Consider the following 18,612-nt stretch of genomic DNA (forward strand, 5'->3'; position numbering starts at 1 on the left):
CCCACTTAAGTGTCCACGCTCGGGACCGGCCGCGGTCGTTTAAGTGAACACTTAAATGGGCAAAAGTGCGTTCACTTAGGTGGGCAGTACTGTAACTCATTCGTAAAAAATGTTGAATGTGTGCTAAAAAAGTTAATACAATGTTCTATAAGTTTAACGATTTCGTATAATAGGTAAATTAAGACTACAATTAAAACAATATGCAGCAGCGGTACAGGTTTATAAGGATCTTTTAAATATAAATCCTGAAAATACAACGTACTATATTAGGCTAGCAGAGGCTGAAAGACACGAAAAACCCGAAGAAACTTTAGCTATGCTCCAAAGATACGAAGAACTGTTTCCTCGAGCGCTAGCACCACGTCGTTTACAATTAAATTACGCTTCAGGGCCTGAATTTCAAACATTAGTCGATCGGTACTTACGAAGAGGTAATTCGCCTTATTTCGGACGTCAAAATATGAGACTCCCCATTGCTTATTTATATTTTATTCTTTTTTACTACAGGTCTTCATAAAGGTGTACCACCTCTGTTTGTAAATCTTCGTTCCCTGTATAGCAATCAGCACAAAAGTTTTATTATTCTGACTTTGGTTCTACAATATAAGAAAGCATTGAAAGAACATGGGCATTTTAGTAACGAAGAGAAAGATAATCCGCGAGAACCGGCTTCCGCATTACTGTGGACTTATTACTATTTAGCACAACATTACGATTATCTTGGACTTACGGAAAAAGCACTGAACGAAATTGATGCTGCCATAGAACATACTCCTACTCTTATAGAACTTTTTGTTACCAAAGGTCGCATTTACAAGGTTAGATCCATGTACATGCAATCTAAAATAATTCTTGGCCACAAAATATTTTCACGTGTACATTTTATCTTATTAGCATGCCGGTAATGTTCAAGAAGCTTACAAGTGGTTGGATGAAGCACAAGACTTAGATACCGCGGATCGATATATTAACTCGAAATGTGCCAAATATATGTTGCGCGCGAATCTTATCAAGGAAGCGGAAAAGACATGTGAAAAGTTTACAAGAGAAGGTGTCTTAGCTATGGAAAATCTAAACGAAATGCAGTGTATGTGGATTCAAACAGAAGCTGCCAATGCTTACCAACGCCTTGGGAAATACGGAGAAGCGTTAAAGAAATGCCACGAAGTCGATAGGGTGAGTTGCGAACCGTATAATTTCCGAGTACTAACATACCGTAACATATTTTTAAACGCGGTCCATCGGTTACAGCATTTTTCCGAAATCATAGAAGATCAATTCGACTTTCATACTTACTGTATGAGAAAGATGACTTTAAGATCATACGTGGGTCTGTTAAGGTTAGAGGATGTGCTTCGAGCTCACCCATTTTATTTCAAAGCAGCGAAATGTGCAATGGAAGTTTACTTACGACTGCACGACAATCCTTTGCCCGATCCAACGCAGGCGCAAGAAATCGACACTGGTGAGTCTGCATATTTATCTCTTATTTTTATCGTTCGATATATCGATCGATAGATTACATAGATGCATAGAGTGTACATCGTAGTAGCAACCGCGATTTTGCAGTATTAGAGTAGAAACCATTTATAAATTATATTTTGCAAATAATGTGTTATGCAACAAAAAAATCGAAACGATATATTATTTACGGAAAATCGGTTCTTGATCAGATTATTAAAAATTGTTCAGACATCTTGTATGAACGTGATTGGACGTTCAAGAATATAATACTGAAGTTCGAGCGACTTACCTTTCACTGTGCAACTTACAAAAAGATCTATAGACATTTTTCGAAATTTATTTTATTTTCAAATTTAAATAACTGATCTTTCAGGGATAATTTGCCATTACATTGGAAGTCACGCATCTTTTAAAAAGATTCAGCTTTTATAAAACTAGTTTAATTTTATAATAACAGTACCGACTATTAAATAACGTCTTACATGTTTAATAGGGCATTACAGTTTTTTACGCGTATATTTACACTAATTTATTTGAATGGTTTTATAACGAACCGTAATATAGTTTCATCATTGATTGATATAATGTACGCAATAGCAGTAGAGAATTAACACAACATGGTGTTGAAAATCACTACTAATGATATTACATTCGAGTTTCAGTATTCCTAATTCTAAGTCTGTCAATGGGATATGTTTACAATGTTAACCCTTTTTGCGATTTATTTCGTTGAACGAAAGAAGGCTATTCTTTCGCGGTGAAAATATCGTTGCTCGTTGAAACCAACATGTTTACTATCTTTTTTAATCATTATGCATCGTGGTTTTTGCAACACAGCTATGAATCTGAATCAATACCGATACATAATATTCTTACTGCTTGTAATCCACTATTCCAAACGTTATATCGTTAACCTAAAGTAGTGGGAGAAGCTTCGGTGACTTTGGACGGCCAATTAATCTCGTCTCGATCGCGCGGCCGTCCGAGACCTCTGCACAGAAAGGATTAAACGCTATCTCTCAAGAAATTTAACGCTTGAAAACGATCTTTGCTCCATGCTCATCGAACGACGCCGTTATATATCGCCTCGACGGTCCACAAAAAACGTCCGCTCGCGCAACCTACGATCGACTACTTATCGCTATCGTTAATCATTAACTATGTACATGTACGCGTTCACCTCGACCATTAATCACAGACAAATGCGCGAGTACGCGACGGAGTATCGCTCAAAATCGCGCAACACACCTATCGTGTATACGTGAACGAGTATCTCGCGTCTGCATCGGTAATCTGTAGCAGGGGGGGGGGGGGGGAGGGTAGTTAGGGTCGCATATAAATTAAGCATTTATACCGTAAGCAAGGCGATGACAATCATCCTATCCTAGTCTCGTTGCGTATATATATTTACACGTGTAATAAATATCCTAACGGTACGTCTCTCTCTTTCTCTCGTGGATCCTCGATCGTTATATGGCATGGGAGGATCAAACGTTTCCCGGTCGCCGTCGACGCCTCAGCAGTCTCGTTCCCCTCGATTTCGAGTAGAGATGACCAGTGTTCCGTTCTGGCCTCTGAGCGACTGCTTGCGGCGTCAGGAAATAAAAGTGGCCACCGTCTCCCGGCAGCCTGTACGCGAAGTAGGCCTTCGGTTTACCCGGTTGGTTCTCCTCTGGCACCGGAAGTGGATCGATGAATTCCGCATCCGGATCGATGGTGGGTCTTGGGTCACGGTAGTTCACTTTGATGTCGTCTTCGAGAGAGATCGGTAGCTGGGGATACGACTCGTCGATCTCCTCGGGAGAGTCGGCTATCGGTACGTAATTCGTCGACGGACCGTTCGCTGGGCTCACAAGAGGCTGGGCCGCGTAGGCGCGAAGCGGCGCCAGAGGTTCTCCGTTTCGATCGGATATCCTGTAATTCGGCGGTTGTTGCCGATTAGGGTTGCCCAACGTGATGAATTCGCTGTCCGGGTCGATGGGCGGCAGAGGCTGTCTGTAGTTGACGAGAATGTCATCTTTGAGAGAATACGGTCGCTGAGACTGATCGCCATAGTGCACTTTGACGTTGGGCGTCTTGAAGACCGGTGCCTCGGCTGTGTTGTAGTTGTTCTCGATGTATCTGTTGGTGTTGTAATCGGGCCGCTCCGTGGTCGATTTCGAGTAGATCGGAGTGGTGCTCGGTACAGTTTTGTGCGGCAGTTTCTTGCCGAAGATCGTGAAGTATTCTTTCGTGACGTCGTCCAGAAGCTTCTCGTCCTGATGGGTGTAGTAGCTAAGATGTGGATTGGGCGTCGTGTTCACCACAGAGTTGGAAGTCGTCGATGGGTAAACAGGCTGTTGGATCTTGTATGGTAGGCTTTCCGGTCTCTGTCGCTTTTGAGTCGATTCCGTCTGATCGTAATCGAACCGATGATCGTTGAAGCTAGGGATCTTAACGTCTGGATAGCTGTTGTACGGGAGATTCTGTTGTTGCTGTTGTTCGAACTGTTGTCTCTGATTGCCACGTTTCGAGTAATCCGCCGCTTCGAAGCTGTACTGGTAGATCGGTTTCGGTTTGTCCTGCCTGTAGTAAGTCTGCGGCCTTGGCGTGGTGTAATAAGGCTGCTGTGCAGGACGGCCGGATATGGTCTGATAGTAAAGAGGCGCGCGATCTGGCAGCATGCGTTGACCCTGAGCCCTGCTGGAACCGCTCTCGTACCTCGACGAGGATCGCGTGACCGTTGAATCGCTGTATCGAACTGGTTCGGAATTTTTCACCACCGAGTCGACGTACTTAACGCTGTAGTCCTTCGAGGTCTCTTGCGACGGAACGGCCTCGACGCTGTAGTACTGTTTTTTCTTGTCCACCGGACGCGGTTGGGTCACAGTCTCATAGAAAGGTGTCTCCGTCGTGGTCTTGTAGTAAATCGACGGATCGGCCGTGGTGATGGTAGATTCACCGTTCGATTCTTCGTAAAAGTAATAGGATGCCTGACTGGGCGATCGTTCTGGATTACCCGTAGTAACGATACTTCTTATCGAGGCTGGTGTCACTTCCACGGGCTTCTCCAAAGTGGATTGCGTTGACGAGGCGTAATAGCTCACTATAGGGATCGTTTTGCTGGTCACCAGGCCCGACCAGACTTGATTCTTCTCTTGAACGTTCTCCTGGTTGTTCACCCGGTTTCCTACGATGGGTCCTAAGCTGTAGAATTCGGGGTTATCCAGAGTCGTCGTCTTGTCCGGCACCGGTGTCGTGACCTGCGTATACGGAACAGTCTTGACGTTGCTGGGTACGAAAGTACTGGTTGCGTTCTTCAGCGTCGTTCGACGGTACATTTTCGTGTTGTTCGATGCAATGACGGACGACGTTCTTGACTTGGTGATTGGCACAGTGGTGGTACTTTTGTACCGCTTGGTGGCGAGTTTCCTTGGTGGTAGATAGGTTGGTCTGGGTCTTGGCAAGGGGGTGGTTCCAGGTCGGCTGGAGTACTTCTTGGCGGTAGTCTTCTTGTCTTCCAGAGGGGAAAAGAAGTCTGGTGGGGGCGGGAGGATGATACCTGGGACCAGGGGACCAGGTGGAACCGCGGTGCTGTTATCCTGCGGATACTGGAAACTGTACGGCGGTGGGTAGTAAATAGATTGATCCTCCTCGTCGTAATCCGATTGATTGCTGGGCGGTGGTAGAAAGACCGCACCGGGTGGTATGGCGTGATAGAATGGCGGAAGACTGCCCGGTAGAGGATCGGACTTAGTTCCCTTATCTTTAGAAGTGATATTCCCCGAATCTTCGTTGGGCATTACGAACGTTCCGTTCGATATGATGGCAAAGAGCGGGCCATCTTCCGATAGCAGTCCTTTCGTGAGCAACGGGTCCTTCCTGTAGTCGACGGTTCCGTTTCCGATCTCCTTGGTTCCGTTTGGTCCGATGATCTGTATGGGTCCACCCTCTGTGAGCTGGACCGGAAACGGCGGCGGTACCTTTGGCCTAGACGGGATCTTGACCTGTCTTCTGGGCGCTTTGTAGTTGTCGATCGGTGGCCAGGTCGTCTCGCTGTCACCGCTGCCTTGCGTGGTCTCATGGCCAGGAAATTTCCCGCCCCTCAGTACGAGCACGTGGTTTTCAGCCAGCCAGATCTCGTCCTCGTCGAGGCCACCCAAGTTGTCGGCGGTATCCTTCGGTACCTCGGGATTGCTCGTGTAACTGATGATCCCTGGTCGTTTCGGTCTGTTCGGGTAAATCTCGTTCTGTATGAGGCCGTACTTTCCCTCCTTCACTTGCTGCGAGAGAGTCTTCTTCTCGTCGTCTTCGTCCTTGCGGTTAGGCTTGGACTCTCTGCCATTCCCGGCCGACGACAGGACAATTCCGTCGTCCCAGAGCTCTTCGTACGGCTGTTGCTTCGAGTTGGCTCTCAGGTGCCCTCCAATTAGTCGGTGCGACACTTTCCTTCCGGGTTCTGTAGTTATCTCGTTGTTCCTGCTGGTCGATGACTTGAAATTCCGACTCGGCGGCGTGTGCGGCCAACCTGGCCCATGACTAGATTCCTCGACGCCGACGTGCCGCCTTTCCCTCCTCGAAGACGACGCGACTAACGACGCGCAGGTCGCTAATAGCGCCGCGCCTAATAGGAGCTTGCGTGGGTCGAATCCTTTTCGCATCATCTGAAACCAAGATAAGAATAGTTTTCATTGTTTAGAACAAACCATATAATTACTAGAATATTCGTAGACAAGTTGGGTTTATTTTTTAAAATTTCACGCATAGCTGAAACAAAGCTGATCGGGGAACGTCTCCGGAGAAAGATTGATGCGTCAATTTGCCTCAACGATTTAACGAGATCATCGTCGTCGCCTAACGTGTACTAGGAATAGATCATATCCATAATCACAGGAATTACGTTCACGGTCAGTATACATTGTAGGGTCAATTCTGATAATACCATTCAATTACGCGATCACGCTATTCATCTTTCAAGATAGTTCTTCGAGCTGGTCAGAAGACACGCTCCTGTCGAGTGTAAAGAAAGTATAAGTTTATTTGTACTCTGCGGATGTGTTTCCGTTCCACGATGTAACTTTGCTTTCCCCATTCAAAGGCCAGCTTTTTCTCGAGCATCGCGCGGAAGAAAACCCAGTAAAATTGTTCATTTTTCGTAGAATTTCGCGTTTATGGAAAAATCATAACGTAAGTGGTTGATGACTGTTACATTATTGTAACTTCTGTATTACGCAAATTAGAAGAAAGTGTGCCTGTCGTACCAGAGTAATTGCATAATTGCGCAAAGGCGAGGTGTAGCCACAGGCTGCTTTCGAGCCTATCCGATAACCCAGGAAATCAATTATTAATTCATGAAATATTACAAGATATTTCAATCTATGAATTTAGTCCGATCGAAATATTAATTTAAACGAGGCGAACGAACGATCGATCGGTGTTCCAACAAGTTATCGATAGAGGGTGAGTGAATTCTTAATAACCGAGTTTAGACATCTAGTTACGTTTAGATAAGTAGAATTCTAGCCTGAGTTAGCTAAGCGTGTATTGAGAAACTCCATTGATGACGCGATAGGGGAAACTTGGATCGGAATTTACGAATTTCCGCGAATTCGCCAATTCCATTGACTCGGATCGCAATAATACGAGAATGCGGGACCGGAGGGGACCACGCCTTTCCCTCGCGAACAGTCGGTGAACGGTCGACAAACATTCACGGGTCACTGGAGTACCAGCGACTCGAAGTAATGACTGAGCAACCGAGCAACAAACTCTGGAGTTCGCGTTTCTGCATTCGCTTCGGCCGAGAATTACATTGCTGCGTCCGTCTCGCGGAAGTAACCGTGTCTCGAATAACGAGCCAACATGTTTCCGACATGAATCCGAATTTGTGGTCGGTGGCGGTGCCGTAACTTCGACGGGAACACGATTGGAGGGAAGGACAGTTACACGATACCAGTTAAGGGTTCGATTATACTTGTATTGCCACGAATTATCGAACCAATTTCGTCCGTTGAATTCACTTTTGAAACGAGTGCAATCGCCGTCCGTTTTCCCCGTAGTCGGTCCGTCGGAAACGTCTTTTTAAACTACCAAACACATTGATAACACGCTGCGCGGACAAAAATGGTACCTTTCTCCCCGTGTCCGTAGCGGTCGGCTAGTCGTACGATAATCGTTCGCCAGGGTTTCTCGTTCGTCGTCGAATAGCTATAATCGAGCAAACGGCACGCAATAACGCGATTCTTCCGAGTGGCTCCGGAGGATCTTCAACTTTTCGATGCAAGTGATCGGTTCGTCCATGTAGTTCGCACGAGTGTGGCCGATTTCGCTTCACCAGCGGGCTTTTAACGCGCGAAAAGCAACGTGACCGAATCGTGAAATTCCTTCGCGCAGATATCGGTCCGAGTTGCTCGTTTAATCGCGCTTACGCCTGCCCGAATCATCCTCCACGCCGGATTATTGATAACGTTTAATCTAATCCGGCTCACGGAATCCCGAGCGCCAGTCCACTTGGTCAATCGAGGAAGTCTTCTCACGTGTTTCACTTTCTCCTGTGCTTCTAGCAATGACTTTGAACGATTATCCGATGCAACAATTCGAAATACAGTAGCGCGACAGTCCGGACGCTCGCGATCTTGTAAAGTTTTATTTGAATATCAGGTAAAAAAAAGTGTCCATCTTTTCTGGAGCAACCCTGTAGTCAAGTATTCCCTAATTAAAATTTAAATTTTCCACAGTCCGATGCAACTAGTTGTTAATTAGGGGTGTACAGGTGGTCCTAGGGCTTCGTCAACAAATTGGCGAATCGGGGCAGAGCCCTACACGAGTTGGATCGAATTGTGTCGAAGAGTCCCGAAACAGTCAAATCCATCGCGTGCCTGACACTTGGAATCCGACCTTCGACTCGCTCGTGTCTATTGTTTATTCTCCGTTCGTAGTTTACATCGGTTGGTTACAAAGTTTGCCCGGCACGGTCGCGACGGTGTCTTCACGAGATCGCGCCTCGACGCCCGGCGTCTCAGTTCGCAGACGCTCTTGCCGCGACGGACGTTCATTAGTGAACTAGTGGAACGTGTCATAGCAGGGCGAAGCTGACCATCGGCCGCTCGCGCCGGCACGGTACACGTGACTGGCCGGTTTTCATCACCTTTCTCGGTGCAACGGGGCCCCTCAAGGACGCTCGTTCAGAAAGGTGGAGCCATTTCCAAGCGACACGCTCTCGGTCCCGCTCTGGAAAGGAGGAAGTCGTCGTCATGGTTGAGATTCGTACGATTAAAACGATCGCGACTGCACCTTTCTTTCATCGTCGGCGGATCGTCGTCTTTGTCGATCGATCGCCGTGGAACGCCGCAGATTTTTTGCGTGGAGAAGAAAACTTTTGTGTCGTACAACTGTGTCGACAGGCCACCGACGCGTGAAAGCCAAGATTGAATTCGTAGAAGAAAAGAAACCGATCGGTATACGATGAAAGAAAGTCATGAATTACGCATTGCACAGATCGCGGAGCATTTAAATTACAAAATGTGTTGGCATTCGTAACAGTGTGATCTAAGCAGTTTAATTCGCCGTAAAGTATTCGATGAAGGTTCGTGATAAAGAGTTCGACTCCTTAGATTTCGAGCAGAGTATCGGGACAGTTAATTAGCTGATTTATTAACAGTTATACAACAAGCAGACCAGTTGTCGTCGAATGACGTTAGTCGAGAGTAAATAACCCAAGCCGTGCGTTTGTCTGAGATCATAATTATGCTAGTAAACAGACGTAGGTAGGCTGGTGTGGTAGGGAAACAGTCTGAAGAATCTTTGTTGCAGTCGCAATTCTGTGAATTGCACTCTAATTGTGAACAAACCAAAGAGCTGTAGTGTTAGGAGAGTAGAAGATTCGAGAAAAATTTTGATAAATAGTAGTCACGATCTAGAGTAAGAAAATGTAATATTCGAATAGTTCATGCAAGGTGGAACTCTCACGACGAAAAACGATGTTGAAACGAGAGCTTTCACTTTCTTGTCGTCGTATTGTCGTGCTTTTTACTTGATATGGAGTTTGAATAACAAGGGGCAAACTAGGCCCGAATTCCTTCCTGGTAATAAATAAAGTCTTTCACCATGTCGTAGCCCTTAACGAGGTAATAAATTGAGAAGAAATGGATCGGAACCTAATTTTTACACTCATGAAACTTGAAGCTCTTTTTCCCCAACATGTATCTATTCTTTCTTTTTCTTTCGTTATTGATTTGATGTATTTTCGTGTATTTTTTGTTCAATCGACGGAAATAATTTAATTCGTATTGATAACACCTGTTGCTGTTGCCTAATATTCTCTGGATAATTAAGTTTTATGTTTTTGTTTAATAATACTAATGGTACGAACATGCTTGCTGGTAATTCCGCCTACCCTGTTAGTGTTTTTTGCGACTCTACGCAGGAATTTAAACGATCGTCACTTCCTGGTTTATATTAACTACTACCACAATTTGCGATTAACCTTGTATTGATATATTATATGTAGTACCACACATTAATTCTATTTTATCGAAGGGTTTTCCTGTTAATAGCAATTATGATAATAACTCTCTTGGTACATATGTTAACATGGTTTAATTTTCTTAATCGTTTTATACCTGCATTACAACGCACAAAATTTATTATACAGGGTGTTCGGCCACCCCTGGGAAAAATTTTAATACGGGTAAGTTTGGGGAGCGGTTCCAGCTCTATTTGGAACGTGCGCCATTATGGTACCATTTTACTAACCGAGACTGGAGCCTTTCGCTCGGTGCTCTATTTCCGTACTTTCAAAGGGCAATATGCTTCGGACAGATTGGATGAAATATTGCAAAATGGACGAACGTTCGGTTTTGCGCGTTCCGCAAGACAGAATGTCGATTTTTCGTGATGTAAGAAGAACGGTCCCAGCGGCGTGACAGGTGTCGTTACGCTACCGTTACTACCAGACTTGCTATAATATCGTTTCTCGAAGCAAGATTTTCTGGTCGTGATCGTAGATCAAATCGAATTCGTTCAAAGTAGCTCGAGAAAAAGTCGCGTAGTTGTTTCCAATAAATGCATAATTGTAACACAACCATCATTATCGTAATGATAGACATAGCAAGAACTGTAACGATGTGTGGTTTTAAAAAACATCCTATTTGATTTTCTGCGGTTTCGTATCGTAATCGACACGTTTCTTCGTACAGAGAAGCTATAGATCATAAATCTTAAGGGTGCATTCTATTGTAAAAATAAGATTCTCGAGCAGAAGTCTTCTTGATGAAGTTTTGTTGCAACTCTGAGAAAGATTTATCCGCAAGTATGTAAATATTTGTTCCAAATTGGTACGAAATGGGGCAGGTAGAGTGGGCCTAGAGGTATAAAAGCGACAAAGCTAATCATCCGTTTCGAAACTTGTACGTGAAACATAGCTGAGAATAACTGTCTCATCAAGACCGAACGATATAGTGAATGGACGCGAATTAAAATGCGCAGCGCGCGCGGCGAACTATAAAAGACGCTCTAAATTGATCATTACGCGGAGCTATTAAACGGGCGTTAAATTGAATACGCTTTAAACTTGAATCAGCGGTCGCGGTAATAAAATTGGAGTCGCTAAACAGACAGCAAACAGCAACCGAGCGTTGCTCGATGTTCTTTCTTTAGTTAATCGTTCTTTCGCGCACGGTGCAGCGGCCTTGAATGCAGGTCGTCAAAAGCGCTTCGAACGTGCAACAAAATGGCATTGAGCTGTAGGGACCGTATCCGAGGTGGTGAAAGGCTTGGACGGTCCAGAAGCTGCGCCAACGATCGTTCCAACGTCGATTTGTCGGCTGAATATTGGTCGTTCGGCCAATTTCAGCGAATCTTTCTTACGCAATGCAGCAGAGTTGCTCGGAGATTTCGGGGAAACAAGGCGACACGTACCTATATTTGGCTCTATCGTTCAAACTCGAGAGCTATTCATAAGTTACAGTACTGGGACAGTTTCACCGACTAATCAGAGCTAATCAAAGTGTTCGAATATTAGGAATATTGAAGTGAAGTAGTAAAGTTTGGTTCGTTGTTACCACAAGTCTCTTTCGAGCACACGTTGCTCCACACACGCGACGGTTTACCTCACGTAAGACTCGAGTATCCACCCGTTATCCAATTCAGTTTACGCTTTCAGCTACTTTCCTTTTTGTTTCGCGTTGTGCTCGCTGAGCAGCATTAATTCCTTAACGCCGTGTTAATGCCTGCGAGCAACTTTCGGTGCGTCACACGTTTAGGTATGCTTCCTGTTATGACAGCGACCGTGTTTTCTGTTGTTGGTCAGAATTTGCCATTGCAAATGTTCATTGTTTTTTAGTTATTCCGTCCAATAACATTTTAATCGTTACTGGCGCGTGTAAGAATGTCAACAGGCATTCATTTCAATCTTCGAATTCTTGATAAGGTAACTCTTAAAGGTAATTCAAGAGTACATCGTCTAAATACTTCGTACAACAACGGTTATCTTTCGAAGTTCAAACTTTCCTGGAGAAAACTTATTTTCGACCTGGTTCCGAAAGACAAGATCTTATCGCACGAAATTTTCGACTATTTTCGAATTTTTTCCGCGCCGCGTAATTTGTAGCTTCGTGTTTACGTAACGGGACGGTGAAAGCTGTAACCAGCACGGAGTTCGGCTTATCTTTGTCGCGACGTCTAAAAGTATGAAGCCGGTTATCTATTTCCTCCGTGCAGAGGTTCACACGGACGCTTCGAGCTCGAAAAATGTGTCACGGCAAACGTTTGCGGTTATCAAACAGCGTCAGTCGGGATAGAATTTGCTAGTGTTTCCGTTCGGGCCACGACGGCCACCGGTGACCATCGCTGCTTTTTTTAGAGTGCTTACCAGAAATAAACACTAATGCTTTCAAACTTTCGAATAATATTGACGTAATTTGAATAAATGTTGGGGACACCAGAATATCCGAGGATCATTAAAAAATTCACTCAGCTCTCGTGTGAAATCCAAGATAGAAAAAATGGCGCGCAGTTTATTTAGTCCGCCAAGTTCATCGGTTTCACCCTGAAATTCGGTTATCTCAAGCGCTTCAAGGCGCCTCGAGTCGATTTGGCACCGTGCCGCGTTAATTGGCCTTTGAGTACACCCAACGATCAAGATTCCACGCGGATCGATGTAGATCCGCGAGTTTATCAGCGATGAGGTTTGCCGCGGCGTCGATCTGACAGAGACGAGTAGCAACGACCATAGTGGAACGCCTTGGCATTGACCGGCTTGCTCTGCAAGGCAACTCGCTTGCATAATATGCTCGTCTCGTTCATCCCGAGACTCTGCTGGATTATTCGCTTCTCCTCTCGACGACCGCAGCTCCTTTAACGGTGGTATTACGTGCAAGAACGCGACGCAGTCTGTTGTTTCTTTTTCACGGAGAACGTGTTCGGATGCAACGGACGATCGTGGATCGCAACGGAAATACAAAAAAATTGTTTTCGAACGATTTGGAAACGATCGTCGATGCGAATAGTATAGTTCCTCGAACGTGGATGTCATTTTATCGCAAATACGCATTCTGCAGACGTTATCTGAACGCGTATGGTGTGCACGCGGCTGGTACCGGTTTACGTTTTTGTCGCATAAAAGCTGTACCGGTCAGACAAGGTTAACGGCCCAATTTTTTTCCATCGCGAACAGATCGTCATCCTTCGTTCAAATTTTTTCCACGGACTTATTGTTGCAAACAAACGACAAAATTTCACTTCCAGTGGCAAGGATACCTGGATCTCTACCGCCTGAAATTATTACACGGATCTCCGGTTCGAATTGCGACGCAGTCAAAGCGTTAAGAATCGTCGAACTCAGAAAACCCGTAAATCTCAGACGGTGGAGTAATTTGTACAATAAATACGTCTCCGCTAATTTCATCAGCACGTCAGCGAACGATTTTCCGTTCCTGTTCGCTCACCCGTTTGCCTTCGCTCTAAAGCGTAGCTTCGCATCGAGTATAGAACGACGTCGATCATTTATTTTAAGAAAGAACGGATTCGAAGGATGACCTTACGCCGCGACACCTGAAATAGACGTCCCAATTGAAATGTCCATGTTAGGCAGAAATCGATCCCGAGACTTCTAGTCTCTTCCAATTAACCTCCATCTTCCAATTAGTTGGCGATTAGTCGCTCCTACTGTGATTATTAACATTTAATAAACCTTGTTTACACCAAGGACTCCCAATGGTCTACTGAAACAGTTTCTTAACGATTGTTCGCGATTCCTGAAATCGCACTCGCAATCGTGACAAATGAATAAGAGTCATCGTCTGAACTGTTAAGGGTGTATTCTAGTTTCTATTCTAGGCTCTATTTCGAATTGTATAACAAACATTTTAAATTCAACAAAAGGTAAAAAGTGGTTTCGAGAAGAACGCGATTATACCGAGTAGATGTAACAGAATTTTATGATACTTTTTCTTAGGTAATAATACCAAGAGCGTGTAATGCATGTTCTTCTACAAAGCTGTCGCATTGCTCTATGATTTCATTTTGTGAAAGCTGCACTGGCCTCTTTTGTCATGTAGAACAACTGACGCTTCACCGTTAGACGCTTTACTCGACCCATGGATCGGTTAAATTTTTTAATTCTCATACAATATCTCATTCGATTCAACTTTTGTTAGCAACTTTTTCTCAAGGACCTCGACGTAGCGTTTGATTTATTTTGATAGCTCGATTAAATCATGTTGCTATGACGTTCCGTTTTTTTACGTTTCGGTCTCTCGTATCCTTCGTGTTAGTTTTATCAACGCAACATTATTGCGATATGGTTTATGGCCCTAAGTACTTAATACGATAAATATTTTTCTACTTTACTGTCTATCGACAATCAGGGTATACCTTATAGGAATTGCAAATTTATAAGTGATAAAAATGAGTGGGGAATGCTGTACCCTATTATAGTATTCCAGGGTTAGACGTGTGCAATTCGTTGCTTTATCCTTTCCTATTTCAAATAATATTCAATTTTTAGAGAAGACACGACTAACATAGGAACTTACAAAAACTAGCGTTCATAGGCATGTTTTCTTATTTTCCTCCTAATTAGTTAAGTAATTTATCACTGCTATGATGACAGGTCAGTTTCTAAAAACTTTCTTTTCATACCAGGAAGGAGGGGTTGACAGTTTCGTTTTCAATTTCTTTAATTAAATCTATGTCAACTGCAGTATTATATTAAACACCGTAGCCATGACATATAGAAATACGTGGTTTTATTTAAATTCTCTTCTCACGAACAACATTCGTCCGCGACTGAATTCAGGCTGTGAACTTGAATCGCGTCTGCAATTAATAATTCACTGTTCTACGTTGCGCTGCACTGTTTATCGGCGAATTAAACAGGTTCCAGTCTATGAATCACAGCTGGATCGCCGTCTCTTGACGCGCACATTCGATTTCTCGGCGATTCAATTTTTTCCTTCGGTCGTTCGCCACGTTCCACAGTCGACACTTTTCATACTTGCTCGCATTCCCACGGTTCACTCGACCCTGCTGAGGTTGTTGCATATCGCGAGCGTCCTGATAGACGCAATTAAGGACCGCCACGTTGGATGAGAGAGGGAAAGTTGAACGAGACGAAGGTTACGCCAAGGCCTATGGTTTACATTTTTGCTTCTCGTTTACTCTCGACCCGGTCCCTTGTACCGCGGATCGTAATAAGAATTTATCAGCGACACCGTACGACGGTCGTTTGTCCGTAATTTGTAGCCTGACTTTTATTTTGGACACTTTTATCGTTGACCCGGACGGTGCATTAACGCTTCGACGGACGCACGTTTCGCGCGAACGCTGTTGCCTGGCATCGGCGATTTTTACGAAGCACGAAATTTCTAAATTCAACATTTTTTAAATGTTCGAACGTTAAATCTGTTACTCGTTTAATAGAAAACGCGAACGAGTCTATAAATGGGACGTTCACCTCTGCACGAAGCTAAGAGAAAATGATTGGAAGCGATTGCCAGTGGAATTTCTCCAAAAACGATCATCTGAACATCCGAGGCTGCTACCAGCATCTTCGTAGTGGTCTAATTTCAAATTCCACGCAGTTGGGAAACACGCCCGACCCTGTTCCCGTTGATAAACCGTTTAAAGTTACAGGCTACGATTTATATTTCTAGACGTGCCACTTTCTCTGTGCGGTTATGACTCTTTTTCTCTCCGTCGTTCAACATAAAGAGCAAATTGCGTAAGTTGATAAGTGGTTGCGGTTCCGGTGGCCCGATCGACGCGATTCTTGCCTCTGCCCCGCGTCGATCCACCGTAATTATGCCGCGCGACATTTCTCGTTCGTTTCTTTGAGATAACTCGAAGCAGAAGGAGGAGTCCTCGGAAGAAATTAGATTTCTAGATCGCGATTTACTCCGTATATCGTACGACGATCTTCTCGGAGATCCGTCGAAGCAAGGACACGTTGCTCAACAGGCTGGAGAGTTCACGGTAGGAATAATCGCGAAATGGGCACGGCCGTTTGTCACAATTTCAATTTAATTGCTCGACGATCGGACACGTTTCATCCGCGATGCACGGAAATTAACGATCGTTCGTTTATGTCAGCGATACGATGTGCCACTTTTAGCGATCCGCGTCGCTGGCAATAAGTTCGAGGCGTCCTTTTCGTGTCCATTTTATCGTAAGACGCGTACAAATTGGTTCAGAATAGGCATTAGTTTAACCCTTTGCACTCGATATAACTTTGTTACTTTAAACGCATAAAAAGAAAGGAAGAAAGGAACAGAAGAAGAGTCACGAACGAAAAAATTGTGCACAAGTAACGTTGCAGATCCTTTAATTATTTCGAGCGGTGTAATTACACTTGACATAAGCTATGATTAAGATAAGCGTGTAATTACTCTAATTGCTCGTAGCAGTACAATCAGAAATATTCACACAGACGCGCACACTATCCTTCACGGATATATTTGTCCATTGACATTTTAGTCGGTAGCAGACAAATGTTTTATTCAAAATTATTGAGTTTGTAACATTTCGCGGTAACTTTACGACCGAATCGAGCATACAAAAAGGTTTCCATTGGTCGGCGTAAGTACAAAATTGACGATTTGCATGCAGAGTCAAACGGGACATACGTTTGTATGAATTTTTGTCGAGTCGCTTTATCTTTGGTTCACCTCGGAAATTGCGTCCACGTTTTGGAATTCCGGCTCTATTTTGAATATACCGAACGGACACGTGCAAGTAATTACCATTTATCTGCACGTGGAGAATTGCTCTAAGGAGTTGTTGGGACGTTGAGCAATGGGGCAAAGAGATAAGAGTACGCAATAATAACACGTGCGCATATTGACTGACAAATTTCGAGACGAAGGCACAATGATATGCTGGAAAGTATTGCATTGTACATGAAATATTCATTCGAGGACAATTTAAACGACAGATTGACGTTCGACGTAAATTAAAGATCCTGACGATCCAAAGTTCTAACACCGTACGCGTCGTGAAGAGTATACTTTCCTTCTTGAATGGGATTTTAAAACTGCACGAGGTATATTGCACCTAGGTCATTCAAACTTCGCGAAACAACTTTCAGTTCGTTAGGAGGTTGTAATCGGAAGTGTATCTCGCGTTGGCACAGGATTCGCCGCGTCCGTTACACGTTAGAAAAACATAACCGCGTGTTTTTGCCCGATTTTTCATCGACACAGTTATGTCAAAGTGAAAGTATTCAACGGGTGAATAGGAAGCACAACGATCTCCAGTGCGTTAATGACGAATCCTAGGTAATTAAACGGACACGTGAACGAGTTTCTGCACGGTCTGCATGGCTCTGACGGAAATCTTAACTTTCGCGGAGTGACCGGATACTATTAACAACCGACGAGCGCGCGGGAACGGGAGGATCATCGACAGCATGAGCTGTGTTTCTCCGTTTGCAGAGCGGATCCATAGATTTTCACGACGAACCGGTGGAAGCTATTTCCGCGTTAGGGACGCCAGAAACGTTTCCCCTATGCTCAATAATCTTCCCTCTATTTATGAACAATAATAATCTACATCCCGTCCGCAACGGTCGACGTTTCTCGGAAGCGTTGCACGTCGCAACAATGTTACTTTTCGACTCATTCGACAACTTTATTTATCGCGATCGGAGAGAAGAAATATAGATTCGAGTAGGCGAGCGGAGAAAGGTGGAAAGCAAGACGGAAAGGCTGCGTTGCGACTTAATGCGGGGAGCATAACCGAACGCGTACATGGAATTTTAACATAAATAATATTCCAGTATGGAACACAAATTTTTTGTATTAAGAAAAGTGTAGAATTTTAAAGACCGTCGAAGCAGGGAATTTTTAAACAAGTCAGCACGTAAAAATACATTCTTGCCGCACAGTTAGTCAGCCAGAACGTTGGGGCAGGGAAGTAACGCGATAGAACTGACGAAAATACTAGGAAAAATTAAGTGACTCATTTTGGATACGCTGAATATTAGCGGAAAATGGATAAGAAGGACGAGATAGACCACAACGTAATAATGAAAGAAGTAAACCACCAAAGATTGAGAAACACGAGTGTCGAGTGGGTTGATAAAACGTGACGAGAAGGATATAGACGGTGTACACGTGACGAAGTAGAACGGCATACCGTAGCAACATAACAGTGAAAACGCCAAGACGAATCAAACGTTGCAACATCTAGATTCTTTCAAATAACGAATAAAAGCTAAATAACCATGTTCGTTAAATAAAACTAAACATCTCAAGTCGCTACGCGTTGGATCGGTTATCTATAAATCAACGTCTCTACGACGTATCGGACATCAGGCATCTATCTTAAACGCGCGATAAGAGGGAGTTTCTCCGAGCGATTTCATAAAACGAAGAACGGTGAAAATTCAGTTTAATCGGGCCGACAGGCCTGATGGTCGTTCTAAATGCCACAAGTTGCACGGGGATACTCGACGCGGTCGATTTGTGAAAGCTTTTGCAGAACGGAAAAATATCAGTCGCGTTAAGTTCATTGGTCATTCATTATTCGAGTCCTTCGATCCGGTTCTCCTCCTATCATTACCTCCAATTGCGATCGAGAGCGACTCGCGGCTATTTTTTTCCCGCGCTCGAAAGTAATTACAGTCGCACGCGGGGGCAAACGGGGGGATAAAAAAACCACGATCGCTCGATT

The 18,612-nt window shown here is 44.2% G+C and overlaps 2 protein-coding genes across 6 annotated transcripts in view; one reads left to right on the plus strand and one right to left on the minus strand.

Moving 5' to 3' along the window:
* Naa15-16 (N-alpha-acetyltransferase 15/16) overlaps positions 1-18,612 on the plus strand; it is a 44,223-nt gene that overhangs the window by 3,323 nt on the left and 22,288 nt on the right. For both annotated transcript variants that reach the window (XM_076772789.1, XM_076772796.1), the window contains exons 5-8: positions 174-431; positions 508-818; positions 895-1,176; positions 1,252-1,465. In XM_076772789.1, the coding sequence (XP_076628904.1) occupies positions 174-431; positions 508-818; positions 895-1,176; positions 1,252-1,465 (1,065 nt within the window). The remainder of the gene's footprint in view (positions 1-173; positions 432-507; positions 819-894; positions 1,177-1,251; positions 1,466-18,612) is intronic.
* The window catches only part of LOC143345508 (uncharacterized), a 28,807-nt gene continuing 11,740 nt past the window's right edge, over positions 1,546-18,612 (minus strand). For 2 of the 4 annotated variants that reach the window (XM_076772717.1, XM_076772708.1), the window contains exon 2: positions 1,547-6,107. In XM_076772717.1, the coding sequence (XP_076628832.1) occupies positions 2,952-6,107 (3,156 nt within the window). In that variant the 3' untranslated portion in view covers positions 1,547-2,951. Of the gene's footprint in view, positions 6,108-7,573; positions 8,631-18,612 lie in introns of those variants that run through there. The other 2 variants (XM_076772727.1, XM_076772736.1) reach the window with 2 other exon arrangements.

The sequence above is a fragment of the Colletes latitarsis genome, chromosome 1 (assembly GCF_051014445.1).
Source record: "Colletes latitarsis isolate SP2378_abdomen chromosome 1, iyColLati1, whole genome shotgun sequence".
Classification (NCBI taxonomy): domain Eukaryota; kingdom Metazoa; phylum Arthropoda; class Insecta; order Hymenoptera; family Colletidae; genus Colletes; species Colletes latitarsis.